The following is a 21,349-nucleotide window of genomic DNA, read 5'->3' as shown; positions in this document are numbered from 1 at the left end:
ATTTATGAGACACATCAGTTTCATGACAAAACTATGTACTTACATGCTATTAAGTCAAGAAATTGTCATTTAAATAGTGCTTGGTGAATGATTTGAACTGTTCCACAGAAGCATGGAAGGATCCCCATGGAAAATATAGATCTTAAGATGTACCATACATGACATTTTCTGATATTTAGGATATGTTAACAAGTTTTATCAGTTACTCCTTTACGTACAATGAATCAAAGTGGAGAATGGAAACCAGAAACAATATAAACCTTTTCTATCTCATCAATTACTCGATTATACAAGGTTTTCCGAACTCAGAATGAACTTGCAACATTTAATATTAGAAACCAGAAAAAGTTATGTATTGCTTCTTGTTGGAACCCTGCACTATCATATGCAAGAATTCTTTCATCTACTCTCAATCAAATTACAATTACATTAGATCTAAGCGATGAATGATGGGAAAATATAATATTATTGCTCTAAAAGGCAAACGTTCAAAAGGCGAATTCAGGAAATGTAATTCTTGGAAAAGTTAAGATGTAAGAATACAAGAGATTTTACATTATCACTTTGACCAAGACATTTATAATAAAAGATTTGGGGTGATGCTTGTATTTCTCCTACCACTTTTCTTGCCTTGTAATGGTCCCCATCTCGTGAGTTCTTCCTCTCAGCCTATCTTAATTATTGTACTTATATATCTTAAAATTTTAATCAAATCTGCAATGGAAAGTAGATCAAATGTAAACAAAGGTGTTGACATCGACTGATGCTTTCTTTTAACTTTTAAAAATTTTCTTGATGTAAATAGAGACGTGAAAGCTGCAATTAGAATTGACAAGATTTATTTTAATTCAGCAGTGGAACGTCTTCATTTAAATTCATAGGCTGCCACACTAGTTTTAAAGTGCCTAATATTGCAAAAGGAAAAATCATTTGGATTCGTCATTTCCCTAAATTTTCAAAATCTAAGATTATATATATATATATAGTTTGGGCGATTATCTTTCTCTTAACTATAAGATGATTGATTGAGTCAAGATCAAACTAGTAGTTTGGCTTGAGGTGTGTGTTGATGTAACACGACAAGGTCATAGCTTATGCCTCGAGATAGTTAAAAAGGCATGAACAAAATTACTCTACTAATGACTTAGAGATGGTTGCTATTGTGTTTGCGTTTAAGATTTGGAGACATTATTTATATGGAAAGACATGTGAAATATAAACAGACCATAAAAGTCTCGAGTATATATTCGAGCAAAAAGATCTCAACCTTAGGCAACATTGATGGATGAAGTTGCTTAAGGACTATTTTTGTACTATTTTATATCACCCTGATAAGGTGAATGTAGTGACAGATGTTTGAGCCAAAAGTCCATGGGGAGTCTAGTCCACATATTAGTTGATAAGAGACCTTTAGTGAGGGGTATTCATGATCTTGAAGAGATGAGGTTGAACTTTGAGGTTAATGAGATTGATGTCTAACTAAAGCATTCCTGAGCTAAGACGATACTACTTGATCACATCAAGGAAGCCCAAGATAAGGATGAGTGGGTGACCAAGGCCTTAGAAGATTCCCAAGGGAGGAAGGGATAATATTTTGTTAGAGACTTCGATGGTCTACTCTGCTATGGGGTGAGAGTGTATGTGCAAAATACAGATAGTCTCAAGAGAGAAAGTAGAGATGAGGCATATTTATTTGCTTATGTTGTACATTCGGGAACCACCAAGATGTACCATGATTTGAGAGAGGTATATTGGTGGGAAAGCTTAAAAGAGAGATGTAGTTGAGTTTATGGCCAAATGCCTAGTGTGCTAATAGTTTAAAGCAGAGCATCAAAGACTTATAAGATTACTATAGCGTTTACATGTACTTGAGTGGAAGTGAGAGCATATCTCAATGGATTTCGTGACAAGTTTATCTTGTTCGAGTAAAGGATGTGATTCCATTTGGGTGATTATGGATAGATTGATTAAGTTTGCTTATTTTTTATCGGTAAGGACCATTTATGGAACGACACAGTACGCTAGATTGTATATTGATGAGATTGTGCGATTGCATAAAGTTCTTGTTACCATAGTTTCTGATAGAGGTATTCAGTTCACTCGCCAATTTTGGGGTAAATTTTAGGAGGTTTTGGGAACTAAGCTTAACTTAGACAAATGAACAGGTTAAGAGGATTATACAAACTTTGGAAGATATGTTACGGGCTTGTGTTGTTGATTTTGGAGTCACTTGGGATCGACATTTACCTTTGATGGAATTTGCTTACAATAACAGTTATCAAACAAGCATAAAAGATAACACTTTATGAGGCTTTATGTGGGTAGAAGTGTAGATCACTTATTGCTTGGTTTAAGGTCGATGAACGAAAGCTCATTGGATCAAAAATGGTTCAAAAAGCCACTGACAAGATACAGATGATTCGAGATAGGATGTTGATAGCTCAAAGTAAAAAAAAGTCATATGCCGACCATAAACGTAAAGAGTTAAAGTTCGAGCTTGGTGATCACGTGTTCTTGAAAGTTTCGTTGAGTGAGGGATTATGAGATTTAGAAAGAATGATAAGTTGAGCTTGAGATATATTGGACCCTTTGAGATCCTAAAGAGAGTTGGCGCAATAATCTACAGATTGGTGTTAACCATAGACCTTTCGAGCATTCACCTAGTGTGTTCCATGTATCTGTACTCCGTAAAAACAACCTCGACCCATCTCATATGATCCAACATGAGGAGATTCATTTAGGTCTTTAATTTTAACACCATTAAATTTCATGATTAAATATGTTAACTTGACATTTGGATCAAGTTGACATGTTATTTCTTGCTGACGTGGCTTTAGTTATATATGACATGGTATGATCATGTTAACGTTGTGCTTGTTGACATGACAAAAATGTTGATGTGGTAGCTGTTGATGTGACAAAAATATTAATGGATAAAATCCCTAAATTTTAACCCAAAACACCCTAGCCCTAAATTAACACAAATTAACAAAAAAATTAAAAGAGAAAGAATGCATTCATGTGTTTAAGAGAAAAAAATTAATCCTAACAGGGATGTGTGTGTGCGTTTTTTTTTTAAAGTTAGAACATGAATGAAGCAAATTAAAATCCTCTTAAGCAGTTTACACATAGAGATCCTGCCTTCGATGAACAACCTTGCATTAGAATTACCTCGTTTCTGTGTTGTAGGCAGAAGGATACTTTCTATCTATATTTAGTTCACTGTGGTTAACATTTGAGAAACAATTAGTCCTAATTTCGACATGAGAAAGCATATGCTTATCTCCAAAAAAGAGTCTCAAAAAACACATATGCTATTTGCCTTATGTTATTCTTCTGTCCATCACCAAGGCCAAAAAAAAAAAAAAAAACATCAGTGGCACAAGTTGAAATTTAGAGTTCAAAGGCTTTTGCACTCTTTTTCAATATGCTAGCTTGACTTAGTCGTTATTGTCATCTTGGAGTCAATTTATCTTTAGTTGTCAATCTGTGTTAATTTAGGGTTAGAGTGTATTGGGTTACAATTTGGGGGTTTTGTCCATAAGCTTTTGCCATATTAGTATTTTGTCATATCAACAAATGCCACATTAGCATTTTCACCATGTCAACATGATCATATCATGTCATCACATATATAGTTAATGTCGCATTAACAAGAAATGTTACATCAACTTGATCAAAATACCATGTCAGCATACTTAATTGTAAAATTTAATGGTGTTAAAGTTAAGGACTAAAATTAATAAATTGAAAAAATATAAAGATTCGGTTTGTACAAATTATTATATAGGGACTAAATTCACATTTTTTATAAAGCACGAGGACTAATTATATAATTTAAACTATATAAATCTAACCAATTGGATTACCCTTCATTTTGAGAAAAAGATGAACACGTCTTTGGAGCTAATTCTATGTTACATTCCCACATTAACAATAATGGATGCTGTTAGTTAAAAGGAAAACCAACTTTATCTGAAAAAATTAATTAAAAAAGTTGTGTCTCAACAGGGCGGAGCATGAATTTTACATGTTTGAGAACAGTTTTTATCATTGTATTTTTCTTTTCTTTCTTTATACCAAACAGGCCTCCAAAAACGGTGAAGAAATGTGCTTGCAGGGATACAACACATACACATGAAACTCATAAGATACACAAGTTTATTAATTATGGGTGATTTAGCAAACTGAAACTTCCAAGAAGAAACAGAAACAAGCCTACCCAAATTCTAAACACCACAGAAAGGTACAACAAAGGCACACGCCCTGCCACTTTGCCTAGTCATAAGAGATTACCCAAATTATGAGAACAGAAAATATGGACAGAAGCTACAACTATTGACAATCAGCACCTTACATCCATAATTCTACTGATATTGCAATTTATGCAACAGACTTGGATAAAACAAGTATGCTTGAGGCTCAGTCACCAATGGTTTCAGAGCCACGAGGTACTGAGTGCTTCATCCTTAGCAGTGGGAAAAAAAAACCAGTATTTTTGCAATGAGACAACAAACCGCATCAGAATACTCAAATTGATGGAAATGGAGAGAGCCTAGCCACAGGGTAACAAACTAAGGGATGAGCTCTAAGAAGAGTCATTCCAGCCTTTTCTTCCATATTAATAGTATCATTTTCTCCATCAACCTTCCAATCAAAGCATTGTATTATTATCCCAAGGACTGTTGGGACAACCTGTAGAGCTAGTGAAGCTCCAGGGCAGCTTCTTCTTCCACTCCCAAATGGCAATAGGCTGAAGTGCTGTCCCCTCACATCCAAAAATTGGTTTTTTCCTTGCCTCCATTCTTCACTAAGAAATCGCTCTGGTACGAACTCAAGGGGGCTTTCCCATTGCTTTGGATCTCTGCCAAGAGCCCACACATTGACAAAGAGCCTGGTTCCTTCTGGAATCTCATAACCGCCAATGATACAATCTTTTGTTGACTCTCTTACAACTAATGGTCCCCCAGGGTGAAGCCTTAGAGTTTCCTTTACTATTGCTTGGAGATATGGGAGATATTCTACGTCAGATTCCTCTAGTATTCTGTTCCTTCCAACCACAGTGTCAATCTCTTTACGTGCTTTCTCCATCACACTTGGATGATTAATTAACTCTGATACTCCCCACCCTATAGTAATGGAAGATGTATCTGTCCCAGCCCCAAAAAAGTTCTGCAAATTTCATATCTTGCATGTCAGTCTTGTATCCTCTGCTATTAATAGTTGATAATGCTAAATATGATTGCGTTAATTATCTTTCGTATCTCTTATTTCTAATTTTCTTCCCTTCATTGACTAACAAAATTCTGAGCTATGTTTTGTTTGTTCAGAAATCTACCAGTGGACAAGGTAAATTTAAGCATTTCCATATATCACACTGTAATGATCTCAATTAGTTTGTTTTTTTATCTTATGGTTAATATTGAAACTATTCATGATCAAACTAAATTATGCATGTGTGCGTTATATATGTTGTGTCTGTCTACGTGTATGCAGTATGCGTATGTAAGAGTTTATGCACATGTGCATCAAAGGCTCATTACCATAACAAAGGCTTTTATGTTTTCTTTGGTCAATTTCATCTCAGCATTTTCATCTTCTGATATGTCGATCAAAATATCAAGCACATCTTTGATTCTGTCACCTCCAGCTCCATTCTTGTTTCTTGCCTCTTTGTGCTCCAATATGATTTTCTCCATCAAGATGTCATATCTGTCCCGGACATCCTTAAGCCTTTTCCTGAAGCCCTGCAGGTCTAAATTCTTACAAAACCAAAGTAAATCTGACAAATTAAACTTTGTGCCAAGATTATTCATCTCTTTCACTAACGTCTGCACTTCGTTGGCTTCGTCTTCTTTATCTGAACACCTCTTGCTCAGCAACATTCTTGATATTATGTTATTTGTCAGCCTCATCAGTTCTACTCCAATGTCAACTGCCTCCCCTGCCTCAGCTTTCTCTTGTATTATTTTTACAAATCGCTTCATCTCCTCACGTCTGACTGGAAGGAGCTCGTCTAATGTTCGAGTCCCCAGAAGTTCAGACATGCAAAGTTTCTTCATGAACTTCCAAAGGGGTCCATATGGTGCCATCGCCATATCAGCTGTGCCGTATGTGAGGTAATCAAGATTGGCCATTTTTGGCCGGTTTAGGAAAGTAGTTTCATGATTTTTGAATACTTCTTTTGCCAGTTCTTGAGAGGAAACAAGCACACAAGGTTTTGATCCAATATAGAAATAAATCAAAGGTCCATAGCGGTTTGAGAGCTTGGTAAGAGCTTGGTGAGGTATAGGGCCAATGAGGTGCATGTGTCCAATAATTGGTAGAGCACGTGGGCTTGGTGGAAGATGAGCTTTGCCTCGTTTTTTGCTGAGGATAGCTCGGAGAAAGATGATGGTTATTAACCAGATAAGGAAGACAATGATGTAATCTTGTGAATCAACCATGGTTGAATGCAAAGAAAATATTTGAGTTGCAAGAAATGGTTTCACGGATGTTCTTATACAAGAGCCAGAAGCAGTGTTCTTCTATCAAAATAATTTTGTAGCAGGAAGGTAAGGGGACCACGAAATTTATGACACATCCAGGGCAGATCCTCCTTTACTTATGGTCCCCACAAGTTTGATTGTAAATAGAGATGTGAAAGCTGCCATTAGAGTTAGCAAGATTTGTTTTAACTCAGCTGTGGAACCTTCTCCTTCAGATTCATAGGCTGTCACACTAGAAATATAGTGACTAGTGTTGCGAAAGGCAGAAGCAATTGGATTCCTCATTTCCCTGAATTTCCAAAATCTGAGATTATTATATATAGTTTGGATGATTATCTTTCTCCTAACCTGAAGATGACTGAGAGAGCCAAGATAAAAAACAAGTAGTTTTCAGCAGTGGTCCTCTTTTATATGGTCCTCTGAAGTTAAAGTATTAAGATCATCTGGTCCTGTATTTCATTTCATTTATTTAATTTGTCCTTTAAACCTGCCTATTCAGATTCGTACTGATTTTCATAATACGTAATGCAGAAACATGCATTTTTATATTGCAATCCCATTCGTATTTTATGTGGTCCTTCCAGTGTAAAATAATTGAAGGGCTTAATATATACTTGGAACAAAGTTGTTCCCACGATAATTTATTTCCAACTTTCTGTCCTAATTGAGCTAACTCAAATTAGTTATTAATTAGGATTATATCTGACCTAAAGTCAATGTATTGATCCAATACGCTATCAATGAAAGAGGTTGTCACCTCATTAATGAATAAATTTTAAAATTTAAAAGCCTTTAAATGCAAATAAGTGTAAAACTCTGTTCGGTGCTAAAAAAAAATCTTATGCATAAAATATTTTTATTAAAATATTTAATACATTTTAATATTTAAATAAATTATCAAAAATATTTTTATTTCAATGCTTATAATTTTAGTTCTGATTTCTGCGTTCTATAGTATTAAATGAAGGTGATGCCTGCTGTAAGACAAATGAAACCTTAAATTCTCCGGTCGAGTGGTCATAATACACATTTGTATATTAACTACATTATTTATAATGGCAATGACGTATGTACATTTTTCTTGGATTATGATGAGGCATACTGAATCGTATTGCAATTTTCTTTTAGAAAAATATCGTACTATATGAAAGGGGGGCCAAAATTGATGTGTATATATTATTTCATGATGAGTCGTGTTACTTATATTTTGTTATATGATGGAAGTGGACTAATTTGGCGGTCATGATTCATATGATTCCCTTGGATGGAGGTCATTTTCTTCCTGCATCAGATATGGATAATTGGTGGGAAGGCCTACAGCAGTGGTCCTTGAGATATTTGAAAACTACATATGACAGAAGCTCTATCGTATGCAGAATTGTATTTTCTTCGATATTCATATCAGTTGTTTCATTTGAGTAGGTGCTTTTGCTGATTTTATTCCATTCTCACATCATTTTCCAGGATTTATTTACAAAAATATTTGATTCGTCAAAGTTATCCAAGGGTTTATAGTTTACTTTATTTTGCCTCGTCTTCCTTACACAGGTCATGTAATTGGCCTTTAGGTTGGTTTCTTATCTCCCTCAATGAAAAAGCTAAAGATTTGTCTTGCAGCGCGGACTGAATGACTTAGACATGGCTGAAGTATTAGAGGCCAATTACTTCACTTCTTGCATTTTTTAATTAGAGGAACGATGATTTAAACTTACTTTTTAAATAAAGGATCATGCACCAATCAATGAGTCAAATACTCGGATGCATGCTGCATATGAATATGTTGAATAAACATACAATGATAGAAATATTATTTTCACTTTGTTAATGCCATACCATAAAGAAAAATTGAATCACTTGAATAAGTTTCTCTCTCAAATTGAGGAGAAATGCAGATCCTGCATTTTCCTTGATCTTTGTTGATCTTCTTTCTTTCCTTTAGTTCTGCTGCTCCTCTTGCCATCTAAACATTCATAAACTTTTCATGTGACTAAACTTGACTAGCCTACTTAAGATTAGAATTACCTTTGCTTGCATGTTTGATACTTCGCCATTATTTGCATTGGCATTAGTCTCACCTAATTCTACTATAGAAACTGATATTGGGAAATATTGTACTGGAAGGGACATACAAGAGACATAGTTAGCTTCTTGATCCTTTCAGGGTAAAAATATAACACTGATAATACAGACTATAGTGCTGTTACATTTCCTAACAGTACCTGAACCACAAGAAATTATTGGATTCTCACAGGGGATAAAAAGATATAACCTTTGAGATGTTGCAGGGTGCAACGGAAGATGAAACCATGAGAGGTTGGAAAATCTCTTTTCTAATGGATGACAACCTTGGGAACACTGAATATACTGACAATTACAAATGGGTGGCTAGACACTTCATGTCCACATTTTAGTTACAGTATTTTAAAATAGGTGAGCCACCAGAAACAGAATGAAGTACTCGTTGGAAAGGGAGAAACAAATCCTGCATCTGCTGCAGTAGAAAAAAAAAAAAAGTACCAAAACTCAAAAATAAATTGAATCATTTGGTATACAAAAATTCAGGTTTAAAGACTTGCCATTATACTCCAGCAGCAACATAAAACATAGCAGTCTGTATCCCTCAAAATTTAATTGATTGGTACTTTCACGTTTCAAGAAACAGGACTATGCTCGTTCTCCCCTGTCAAACACAGTTGGCTGCCTAAGGATGTAAAAGAATTAACAGCTTCTGCTAGGAGAGAAGAAAGATTCATTTTCTCATTGAAAATTAAAAAAAAAAAGAGAGTATAATAAACAAGCTAAGCTTTAGCCCAATAAGAGATGATATTGCTTCACTGAAAGAAAGTAGTTACATATCAAACAAACTGATAGCATTTATCACCAAATGTAATCTTAATACAGATTGCAGATCTTGAGCACCTTATCCAGACGGTGTATATTGGATCATAGTAGCACACTTTACATTATTCTAGAATATAATAGTCTTCTCAAACTCTTGTACAGTCAACTTAAATATTACCATCAACATAAAAACATCCAGATTGCAGAGGAATTAAGACTTTTGAGCATTGATACATGGACTTAGATTGATGGTGTACACATGTCCAGAAAATGTTTCTAACAGAAAAGCATATAATACATGACATAACCACATTTTGATTAATCAGATTGATGGTGAAGAAAGGATGAACAAAAGCTTTTCTGGAAAAGAATGAGAGAAATTTGAAATACTGAGAAAAACAGAGCAAAAGAACAAAGAGAATTTGAGAAGAGAAATTATGATCCAAAAAGCATGGATCTCATTTTCATATTTGTATTTATACTTCAACAATAATAACATCCCCTAGATTTTAGTTTATGGAGGCTAAACCGGATCTAGGAAGGAGCGGCACTCAAAACAAAAAGCAGCTCAACGGTAAATTGAAGAAGAAACAGACATGGCCATTGGCCTTACAACAGATAATAAAAGAAATATCAAAACGGCACTCTAATGGTGCGTATAGAACCACCAAGTACAAAACAAAACTAAACGACACAACTAAGAGCGTTTTGAGCACACTCATTTAACAACAAAATGACACAAGATATAAGCGTTGGACAACCAGTTTCTTAAGTTGTGAATGCCACTGTTTTGCATTTGAGAGTCTTTTTCAACCTTCAAAGATGGTGCTTCCCCCCAATGACTCCAACAAATTTATTTCCTAGATTAAGTATTATTCTTCAACACAACCCCTTAATTCTTAATATGGTGAACTCCAATACAAGATCTCAAACATTCAAATCTCTCCTTTCCCAATCTTTTGGTGAAAATATTAGCAAACTGATCATTGGTTGAGCAATGAACCAATTCAATCTCGCCTTCCTTTACAACATCTCTTAGAGCATAGTACTTGACTCTGATGTGTTTTGTTCTACCATGTTGAACCTGGTTTTTAGCAATTGCAATTGCTAACAACTTATCAACATTAATCAAAGTTCCCTTTTCTTGCTTAAATCCCAATTCAATCAGTAGCTTCCTTAATCATAAAACATGATTAGCAACAGTTGCACAAGCAATATATTCTACCTCAATTGTTGACTGAGCAACCACCTGCTGCTTCTTTGAATTCCAAGAAAACACTGCACTTCCGAATAAGAAACAAAAACCTCTTGTGCTTTTGGAGTCATCCAAAGAACTAGCTCAATCACTGTCTGAAAAGCCTACCAGCTGACTGCTCTTCTGCTTCATGTACACTAAACCATAATCCACAGTTCCTTTCACATACCTCAAAACCCTTTTAGCTGTTGCAAAGTGAATCTCTGAAGGATCCTACATGAACCTTGACAGCAAACAAGTTGCAAACATTATATCAGGTCTTGTGGCAGCCAAATATAGTAAAGAACAAACAATACTGTTGTATATTTGCCCATTGGCTTTATCAACACCATCATCTCTACTGAACTTTGCACCTGTACATAATAGAGTACTAACAGCTTTACATCTGCTCATATTGAACCTGTTAAGCAACTCTTTTGCATATTTCTTCTGATGCAGAAAAACCTCACTAGCAAATTGTATAACTTCCATTCCAAGAAAATAAGTTATTTCACCCAAGTTTGTCATTTCAAACATCTTCTTCATTTGAGTTTTAAACTCAGTCAAATATTTACCTTTAGAACTAGTAATCAAAAGATCATCAATATAAAGTGTTACAATGAGTAAAACAATACCATTCTCTCTCTTCACATATAGTGTTGAGTCATTTATCCTTTTCTGAAACCCTTGATCTTTGAAATGATCATCAATTCGAGTATACTAGGCTCTTAGAGCCTGCTTCAAGCCATATAGTGCCTTAATAAGCTTGCATACCTTATTCTCAGACCCTTACTGCATATAACTTTCCGGTTGCTCAATGTAAATGTCTTTAGTAAGAATGCCATTCAGGAAAGCTAATTTGACATCAAGATGATAAATTCTCCATCCCTCATTTGATGACAAAGCAGTAAGCATTCTTATTGTGTCATGTCTGGCCACTTGAGAAAAAATCTCCATATAGTCGACCCCATAAACTTGAGCATAGCCTTCAACCACTAGTCGAGCCTTGTATTTATTTACAAAACCATCAAGATTTAGTTTGGTTCTATAAATCCATTTAACTCCAATAATGTTTTTGTCAGCAGGTCTGTCAACAAGTGTCCATGTTCCATTCTTGATAATCATCTGCATTTCAGCATTCATGGCTAATTTTCAATGATCTTTTGAGTTTGCTTCCTTAAAACTTGAAGGTTCAACCAAAGCAACATTGCATCTACTGTATATATCTACTAAGCTCCTTGTGCCTCTTACAACTTTACTTTCATCCTCCAAGTTAGAGTCATTATCCAAATCATTCTACTATACCACATTATCAACTGTAATAGTGAAATCAAACTGATTAGCTCTTGCATTAGGCCAATTCCAACTTTGATCTTCATCAAACACCACATCCCTACTTACAAACACCTTATTCAATTTAGGATCATACAACCTATAGCCTTTTGAGACTTCATTATAGTTAACCAACACTACTGCAACAAACTATGGATCAAACTTTGTTTTCTTAGCATTTGGAACCTTAGCATAACATATGCATCCAAAGGTTTTTAGGTGAAACACTCTTGGTTTATGATCAAACCACATTTCATATGGGTTTTTACTATCCAGAACTCTGGCATAAGCTCTGTTTAGAAGGTAAATAGCTGTATTCATAGCTTTTGCCCAAAATACCTTTGGCATATTCATTTGTTGAAGGCTGTATGGAATGGTTAGCTAATGTTGAATTCCCAAAGATTCAAGATATTGCTCAAACTCTGCTGAAGTATACTTTTTGCCATTATCAGTTCTTAGATTCTGCACCTTCTGACCTGAAAAATTCTCAACAACAGCCTTAAACTTCTTGAAATAGCTCAAAGCCTCAAATTTTTGCTTTAAAAAGTGTATCCAACAATACCTTGTAAAGTCATCTATGAAGACTATGTAAAACTTGTTGCCACTAAGCGAAAGGGTTTTCGTTGGTCCACTTAAATCAATATGAACCAATTCAAGTTTTCTAGTTGACTTCCATCTATTAACTTTAGGAAAAGGTTTTCTTGACTGCTTTTCAAATTGACAAGCTGAACAAAGTTTATTTGGTTTTGTGATACCAAGTAAGCCTTCCACCAAATTCTCTGAAGACATAAATGACAAGAAACTATAGTTTACATGACCAAATTTCCTGTGCCATATCTCTGACATATCCAGTTCATTATACAAGGACGTACGAGCAATACTAGCCAAATTGAGAGGATAACAATTGTTTTTCATAGCAACAGTGCACAATTCATCACCATTTGGATATATTACAATACATACTTCATCTTTAAACAGTAAAGCATAATGTTCCTTACCTAATTGTCCCACACTTAGGAGATTGTGATTAGCACTAGGCACATAATGCACACTAATTATGCTCTTACTTCTAGAAACAGTATCAACATTGACAACACCTATCCCAAGTATATCTAGATAATTTCCATCTCCAATCTTCACCTTTGACTTAAAGCTGGTGTCAAGAGTAGTGAAAAGAGACTTGTTACCTGTTAAATGATGTGAGCAAGCACTGTTCAGCAACCAAATGTTGGTTTTACTTTAATCATCTCCAATTGTTGCCATAAAAAGAACCTCATCAGTATCTTCTTTCACTTGTTCAACTACAGCAGCTTTTGCATTCACTTTAGAGCGATTCTTACATACTTTTTCAACATGTCCTTTTTTATTACAAGCCCTATATATAACATTCGGTCTATACCAACAAAACTTCTCAGTATGATTAGTTTTCTTGTAGTGCGAACATGGTGGAAACTCTTTCTTTTTATCTCCTTGTCTATTTTCCCCAAAATTCTTCCCTTTGCTTTTCTTATCAGCTGCACTACCTTTGAAGCTATTACCACTCATCTTCACATTCTTAGTTTTAGCTACTAAGGCAAAATCAGCTGCACTTCTTTGCCTAAAAACTCTCCTCTGTTCCAGAACCTCTAGTGCATTAACGAGTTCCTTTAGTGTTACTTGAGCAAGATCTCTGGAATCTTCTAATGAAGAAACCTTAGATTCATATTTTTCAAGCAAACTAACTAACATTTTATTCACCAATCTCTCCTCAGTAATTTCCCTCCCTAGCAACCTAAGTTGGTTTACTAGTCCCATCATTTTTCCATAAAAGTCTCTAATGTTTTCATTATCCTTCATTCTAAGCATTTCAAACTTTTAAGTTAAGTTGAATGCTTAAATTTGCCTAGTTCTCTCACTTCGAAAAAACTCATCCCTTAAATAATCTCAAACTTGTTTAGGAGTTCTTAAATGCATAATCCAGGCAAAAATTTCATCAGATAAGGATGAATGCAAACAGGACAAAGCTTTGTACCTCTTGAATTTATTCTCTTCAAATTGTCAAATTTGAGCAATAGTCAGATTAGCTCTCGTCTGAACTGGTTTTTATCATATTCAGCTTCCCAAAGAGTGAAGGCTTTGAGATATGACTCCATCTTCACTCATCAGAAAGAGTAATTCTCTCCAATAAGTCTTGGAGGAGTAGATGAATTGAAGCCAGAAGTCATGATGAAGCTTAAACACAGTCCCTTAAGATCATTTGAAAGCTCTAATACCAATTGAAGAAAGAATGAACAAAAGCTTTTTTGGAAAAGAATGAGAGAAATTTGAAATACAAAGAGAAACAAAGCAAAAGAAATAGATAGAAAATTTGAGAAGAGAAATTATGATCCAAGAAGCATGAATCTCATTTTCATATTTGTATTTATACTTCAACAATAACAACATTTCCTAGATTTTAGTTTATAGAGACTAAATTGGATCTAGGAAGGAGCGGCACTCAAAGCAAGGAGTGGCTCAACAGTAAATTGAAGAAGAAACAGACACGGCCATTGGCCTTACAACAGACAATAAAAGAAATATCAAAACGGCACTCTAATGGTGCGTATAGAACCACCAAGTACAAAACAAAACTAAACGACACAACTAAGAGCGTTTTAGGCACACTCATTAAACAATAAAACGACTCAAGATATAAGCATTGGACAACCAGCTTCTTAAGTCGAGAATATCAATGTTTTGCATCTGAGAGTCTTCTTCAACCTTCAAAGCTGGTGCTTCCCGCCAATGACTCCAGCAAATTTATTTCCCGGATTAAGTATTATTCTTCAACAGATGGAAATGGACTGAGCCTGGCCACAGGGAAACAAAGCAAGTCATTAGCCCTAAGAAGAGTCATTCCATCCGTCTCTTCCATGTCAGCTCTACCATTTCCTCCATTCCCTAGCTTCCATTCAAAGCACTGTATCATACAACCAAGGACAGTTGAGACAATGCTTAGTGCTAGTGAAGCTCCAGGACAGCTTCTTCTTCCACTCCCAAATGGCAAAAGATTAAAATCCTGTCCCATAACATCCAACCACTGGCTCTTCCCTTGCCACTCTTCGCTGTTAAGAAACCTCTCTGGCCTGAACTCTAGGTGGTTTTTCCACTGCTTTGTGTTCCTTCCAAGTGACCATACATTAACATAGAGACGGGTATCTGCTGGGATTTCATAACCAGCAATAACACAGGCTTTAGTTGACTCTCTTACAATGAATGGGCCACTTGGATGAAGCCTAAGTGTTTCTTTTACTACTGCTTGGAGGTAAGGCAGGTTGGCAACATCTGATTCCTCTAATATTCTCTTCTTTCCAACCACAGAATCAATCTCTTGTCTTGCTTTCTCCATAACATTTGGGTTGTTGATTAGCTCTGCAAGTCCCCATCCCATAGTTGTGGAAGATGTGTCTGTGCCAGCCCCAAATAAATTCTGTGCAGTTCAAACCATACAAATTAATTTGTATACTCTCCAGTTTTTTCATTTCAAAACTATTAATTTTGAAATTAGAAGGAATTATGTTATTTGATCTTGATATAAATAAAATTATCTGAAATAATTACAATAAAATCTGCATAGCTATGTGCTTGAGTTTGCGTCAAGTATTCATTACCAAAATGAAGGCCTTTATGTTTTCCCTGGTCAATCTGACCTCTGCGCTCTCGTCTTCATAAATATCAAGCAAAATATCAAGCAAGTCTTTCACTGTATCACTTTCGTTCCCCATTTCTTTCCTCTTCCTCCTCTCTTCTTCATGCTCTTTTATGATCCTCTCCATCATAGTATCATAACGGTCGCGAACTTCTACTAGTCTTTTCCTGAAACCCTGCAAGTCCAAGTTCTTACAAAACCAAATAACATCTGCCAAATTGAACTTTGTGCCTAGCCCGTTCATCTCTCTCATCATCTTCCTTATTTCGTCAGCTTTGTTCTCATCACCAGAACATCGATAGCTGACCATCATTCTGGATATTGTGTTATTTGTCAAGGTCATAAGTTCGGCTACAACATCAATAGGCTCTCCTTTTTCAGCTTTCTTTTTGGTCATTTTCAGGAAGGACCTTTTCTCTTCACGCCTAATTGGAAGGAGCTTCTCCAGTGTCCGGGGCCCCAGAAGTTCGGACATGCAAAGCTTCTTCATCAACTTCCAACGTGGTCCATAAGGTGCCGTGGAAAAATCGGATGTGCCGTAGGTAAGGTAATCGAAGTTGGCCATTTTAGGGCGGTCTAAGTAAGAAGCTTCATTAGTTTTCAGGAATTCTTCTGCTATGTCCGGGGTGGAAACAAGGACGCAATGTTTTGAGCCAAGGTAGAAGGATACTATTGGTCCATAGCGGGTGGAGATCTTGTGAAGACCTTGGTGAGGTATAGGGCGAAGAAGGTGGAGATGTCCAATGATTGGTAGGGCTGGAGGGCTCGGTGGTCGTCGACCCTTTGCACGGGTCTTTGCAAAGATGGCTAAGAACAAAACGATGGTTGCTAGGCATACAGTGACAAGTATAGCATGATCTCCTAAAGCAGACATAGTTGAACTTTCTGAAAGATGACTGACTAATGGTAAGAGCTATGACAGGGTGACAAAAAGAAGGGATGATATAAATAAGGATTTTCTACTAAGCGTAGAACAATTTGCTTTCTGGTGAGGGAATTCGAAATTCATTGGACTCCACACGTTTGGACTATGTGAAATAATGTTGATGTTTACTTTATGTATATGTAGTACTTATTCAGTTTTTTTCTAAACTAGCGCATGCATAACCTACACCACTAAAGTAACCATGCGATAAAATAATAGAAAGTCTAATATTGACTTGTTTATGGAGGCTTTTCCATGGTCACCAGAACCTGAACCTTAGGACTTGTCCAAATATTTGCTCAAACACCCAAACCTCTTGTAGATTAAAACAAGGAAAGTATTTTTTATAAATCAAATTTTAATTAAAGCATATTATTTTTTTATTATAATAAATAGCAATATCTGATGGCCCAAACTCGGGCTCAGACTGATCAAAACGAGCTAAGTTTGCGGGCTTAGGCTGATTGCCTGGCTCATGATCAGATCTACTTGTTCATATCGGCGAGTTTCAATGTAATTTTTGAATCTCTTCTTGCACTTAATTTCCCACCTTATCTACTCACAGACACCACTATTCTACATTTAAATAGGTATTTCATAGCTACTTACTACATGTTAGATTATGATCTTTTCCTCCAACAGAGATGAAATTTAAAGCTGTCACAAGTAAATAACAATATGTGGTTTTTTTTTAAATTCCATATTTGTATATAGAATGCAATTAATAAAGTATTAGGGTCAGTCAGACTACTAAATACAGTTGCTATGGCAAATTTCAAGGCCTAGATGGTTTTTTATATCACTATTTCATACAGTTTCAAAAGCATATATAGATCATTTCTTTATTTGTTTCAATATTCGATATTATATATTGATCATGGATATGCTTGTGTCATTACTCAAATCTAAAGGATCGAGCCCCTTCGGCTTATGTATAGCCAAATTACATTTGATCTGCTTTTTATAATTATTATTAATTAATTCATGTTGTACAAAAAAATTTAAATAAGCATGCTAATCGGGGACCAATGTAGATTTCTCTAATGAATTTGTTGACTCTGAACTGTGTAGAGGAACAAATAGATTTTCTTATTTATTTACATCTTTCTCAAAAGCTCACTTTCATTACTTGAAATTTGAAAATAATCTCATTTTAAATTTTTTTTTATAACTTAATTTTGGAAAACAATGTTTCGAAGATCAATATTTATAAATATTATTATTTTTATTACTCAATCTTATAAAATAATAATTTTTAGGGTAAAATATCTAGACCAAATTTCACATAAGTTCATTAGTTTTCGAAATGGACACTCCATCCAAAAAAAAATTTTTCGCTAGACACAAAGATCCAGCCATTAGTCAACCGTTAGTATTTACATTAATTTGATAATGTGGTAATATTGAAAAGATAATTTTACCCTTTATTACTTTTAAAAATTACTATTATATATATATATATATATATATTTTTTTTACAAAAAAATTTCAAGCCAAGGGATAAGAGCACCAGATCTAGTGCTCTCATCCCTTGGGGAGCACATGCCGTGGGGTGGTCGGCCAATGAATGGGAGCATATTAGTCGGTCACATTGTTTGAAGAAAAAAAAAGAAAAAGAAAAAAAGATATTTTAGTTTTTTCATATTTTCTATTAATGATGTTTACATTTTTGAATTTATCATTTATTTTGAAAACTAATCAATCAATGTAAATTTTGATTAAAACTTAAGAGAATCTAAATATTTTACCTTAATTTTTAGGTTGCATTTTACATCGCCATTCATGTCAACTATTCTTATCACTTGGACACCATTCACATCAACTATTGCTGACATGTGGATATGTCCACGTAGAAAAAAATTTAAAAATTTTAAAAAAATTTTTAAATAATTTTATTATTATTTGAATATGGTCACTTGATAAAGACAACATGATTATGTTGGTTTATTATCTTTTAATAGTTGAGCAATCAAAATAATAACATTTATAAATATTCATTTTTAAAATCAAATGATCAAAATAAAAATTTTAAAAAAATTAAGTAATCTAAAAGTAATTTACTTTAAACTTTTTCAAGGATGTTGATACAAGAATATATTACTAGATTATTATTATTAAGAATTATATATATAACAAAATTTTTTATTTTTCACCTTAGTAGGATTTTCAATCTTATTAAAATTAATTATTTATCTTAATAGAATTTCTAACCTCATCACGATTAATATTTTTCATAATACTAAGGTATTTTTACAATGTCCCGACGTCATATGTTATTTATTATATATGTCAATCTTGATAGAAAATGACCATTGGGAACTACATCAAAACTTTTCTGGTGAGAGGAAATTGTCTTTATTATTCATTTTAAAATAGAGAAATTATAGCTAATCCTTTCATAAAAACAATATTCTTCAATTTGATGTAACTCCTGTCAATTTCTCTTTCTAACACACACGTCATCTTGTTTACTTCTTCCATTGGAAAAATATAAACATGATGTACCTACATTATTTAATAATTTGAAGATTAATTAATTGACTACAAGCAAAATTTTCATTTATTTGGAGTTTAATTTGATGTGCCATGAAAACTTTATATTTCTCATACGAGCATTACATAATTAAGTTGTCGCAATCAATGCGTTGCATAGTCATCAATTAATTAAGACTGTAGAGAAAATGACACTGGTCCCAAATTGATATGGTATTTAATTTCTTTTGGTACGGAAGGGAAAATATTCTTCTAAAAAAAGAGATATAGTGAACCATTAATTGGATAAAATGACAATTTTGATACAAAGACTCTTTTAAAATTTAATTATTGTATGTGTCACGCATGCATGGTCCCCTTGGTATGATTTGGCCATAATGGAAATGTATCAATCTAATTGTAAGGCTAATGTGCTGGTTGGCATGGCTTAGTGAAGATGCATTCGAGTTTGATGTAATGTAGGACGAAAGGAACTAATTTGGCCAAAAGCTTTTGGACTACCAAAATAATTGCCAATAGTTTTAAATAATTCCTAAGGTCATTAATTAATTAATTAATTCGTATATATTTTCATAGCTTCTCGAATTTTTCTTCTATGAATGAGACGATTGAATAAAATATGCTATGCTACCATAAGCTTTATTAGCGGTCCATGGAGTCTAAAGTGGTCCAGAAAATCTTTACAGACGTACGTAATCAGAGTTGCATTATTCGATTTATTTAATGTCTTCGTCTTTTTAATGATGATCATATAAGACATTTGCCGTCTAATTATTCGATCTTTACATAATTTTCTGAGATTTGGAAACATGAATTTTGGATTTCTGTCCTTCTAGCTTGTTGGGCTGTTGAACCATATCTTGCTTGTAATTAACTCTTCTTTTGATTGGTACTTTTAATATTTACTCTTTATGGACAAACAAATAAAATAAAATAAAACATAAACCAATCAATATTAAAGATTACAGATAAAATATGTAATTATTTTAAATAAAAAACTATATGAATCTATAGTACACTGATGTAAATTTGACCTATAATATCCCTCATTAATGTAAATGAGAGCAAAGGAAACGATAAGAACTAATCAAAGAAAATTTTATCCACCCAAACATCCAAAAGCCAAAACCATTTTTCTTGTCCAAGCCTAAACTCACAACCCATTAAACCCTAAACTAATCCAAAAATCGAAACTTATTAAAAACTCTGTTGGTTGATGGTTTTATTATTTGTTTTTCTTCATTTGTCTTTTTTTTTAATTTGTTTATTTATTTTTACATTTGTCTTTTGTTTTTAATTAATTTATTTACTTTTTACATTTTTTCTATTATTTTACAAAAAAACAAAAATATCAACAAATGAAATTAAAAGTTTTTCATCATGTTCTCATCTCCCCGTATGATGTCTTTAAGTTTTTTTTTTTTTATTTGGGGAAGAAAAATTTGAATCATACTCTTTAAGTAGAGGAATCATGCACCAACCAAAGAGTTAAATGTTTGAGTGCGTAATATGTCTTCAAGTTTGATACAATTATATAATATATAATAGATAATAGCTTTCATATATTTATGTAATATAACAATATAAATCATACCCTTAAATCTTACAAATTAAAAAAAAAAAACAGAAGTATTAACTCTTCTCTTTCTAGTTTGCGGTTTGTATTAGTTGTGTTTGGTAATATTGATATACTCCATCTAGTAGAGGTGACAATTGGACAAATAGGATTCAAGTCGGGTATCTCAAATTTGATTCATCTTAAATTTGAATTATTTGGATTTGAAAGTTGATTTATATAGATTTAAATCATTTTAAATTCAAGTTGTTGACCTTTTTTATGCTTTAGGACATCAACTATTTTGGGATTCTTTGTACTCTGATTGGGTTTGATGTGTCTAAGGCTTGGGAGATGGTTCCGATCCCTACATCCGGTTCTTAATTCTTAGGGGTTATTTTGTTATTTTATTTCCTTTTTGTATTTTGTATTAATTAGTCCAAGGAATTTTTTCTTTGGGCATCAAGCAATAAAATTGCATAATTTAAAAAAAAAAAGCATTTTAAATTCAAGCTGTTGACTTCTTTTAAAATGTAATTGAATTAAATTTGAATAGATATTTTAAATTCGGATCATTTCAAGTTAATTTTTCAAATTAATCAAATTTGAGTTATTTCGAGTTTGGATCAATGAACTTTAAGTTGTTTTTATATTTAGATTATTTTGGATTCGTCTGATTGTTTTTTTTTTATTTTAATATCAAATCAAGTTCAGGTTAGAACAAGCTGAACAAATTTTTCGAATTTAATTTAATTTTGTTATACTCTATTATCTAATGCACCTTGTAGTATAAGATTAACTTTCGGAATTACAC

At 33.8% G+C, this 21,349-nt stretch overlaps 2 protein-coding genes across 2 annotated transcripts; both read right to left on the bottom strand.

Moving 5' to 3' along the window:
- Positions 1 to 4,138: 4,138 nt before the first annotated feature.
- On the bottom strand, positions 4,139 to 6,546 carry LOC18599060 (3,9-dihydroxypterocarpan 6A-monooxygenase-like). Its single transcript, XM_018121118.2, has 2 exons — positions 5,544 to 6,546; positions 4,139 to 5,172 (listed from the first exon to the last, which is right to left on the bottom strand). Exons 1-2 carry the CDS (start codon positions 6,444 to 6,446, stop codon positions 4,531 to 4,533), a joined length of 1,545 nt encoding a protein of 514 aa, XP_017976607.2. The 5' UTR covers positions 6,447 to 6,546; the 3' UTR covers positions 4,139 to 4,530.
- A 7,802-nt stretch (positions 6,547 to 14,348) lies between these two features.
- On the bottom strand, positions 14,349 to 16,493 carry LOC18599058 (3,9-dihydroxypterocarpan 6A-monooxygenase-like). Its single transcript, XM_007028866.3, has 2 exons — positions 15,525 to 16,493; positions 14,349 to 15,343 (listed from the first exon to the last, which is right to left on the bottom strand). Exons 1-2 carry the CDS (start codon positions 16,434 to 16,436, stop codon positions 14,693 to 14,695), a joined length of 1,563 nt encoding a protein of 520 aa, XP_007028928.3. The 5' UTR covers positions 16,437 to 16,493; the 3' UTR covers positions 14,349 to 14,692.
- Between the last annotated feature and the right edge of the window lie 4,856 nt (positions 16,494 to 21,349).

This window comes from Theobroma cacao, chromosome 5 (genome assembly GCF_053813885.1).
Source record: "Theobroma cacao isolate CCN51 chromosome 5, ASM5381388v1, whole genome shotgun sequence".
Lineage (NCBI taxonomy): Eukaryota > Viridiplantae > Streptophyta > Magnoliopsida > Malvales > Malvaceae > Theobroma > Theobroma cacao.
The sequence above is the reverse complement of the archived record's forward strand: the minus strand, read 5'-3'. Positions and strand labels throughout refer to the sequence as shown.

What these genes read in the sequence shown, in the direction of transcription:
- LOC18599060 (XM_018121118.2), bottom strand. Translation starts at nt 6,446, where the DNA reads ATGGTTGATTCACAAGATTACATCATTGTCTTCCTTATCTGGTTAATA. An exon ending in ACATAAAAGCCTTTGTTATG is followed by an intron (nt 5,173 to 5,543) that starts GTAATGAGCCTT and finishes TGAAATTTGCAG; the next exon opens with AACTTTTTTGGGGCTGGGAC.
- LOC18599058 (XM_007028866.3), bottom strand. Translation starts at nt 16,436, where the DNA reads ATGTCTGCTTTAGGAGATCATGCTATACTTGTCACTGTATGCCTAGCA. An exon ending in ACATAAAGGCCTTCATTTTG is followed by an intron (nt 15,344 to 15,524) that starts GTAATGAATACT and finishes TGAACTGCACAG; the next exon opens with AATTTATTTGGGGCTGGCAC.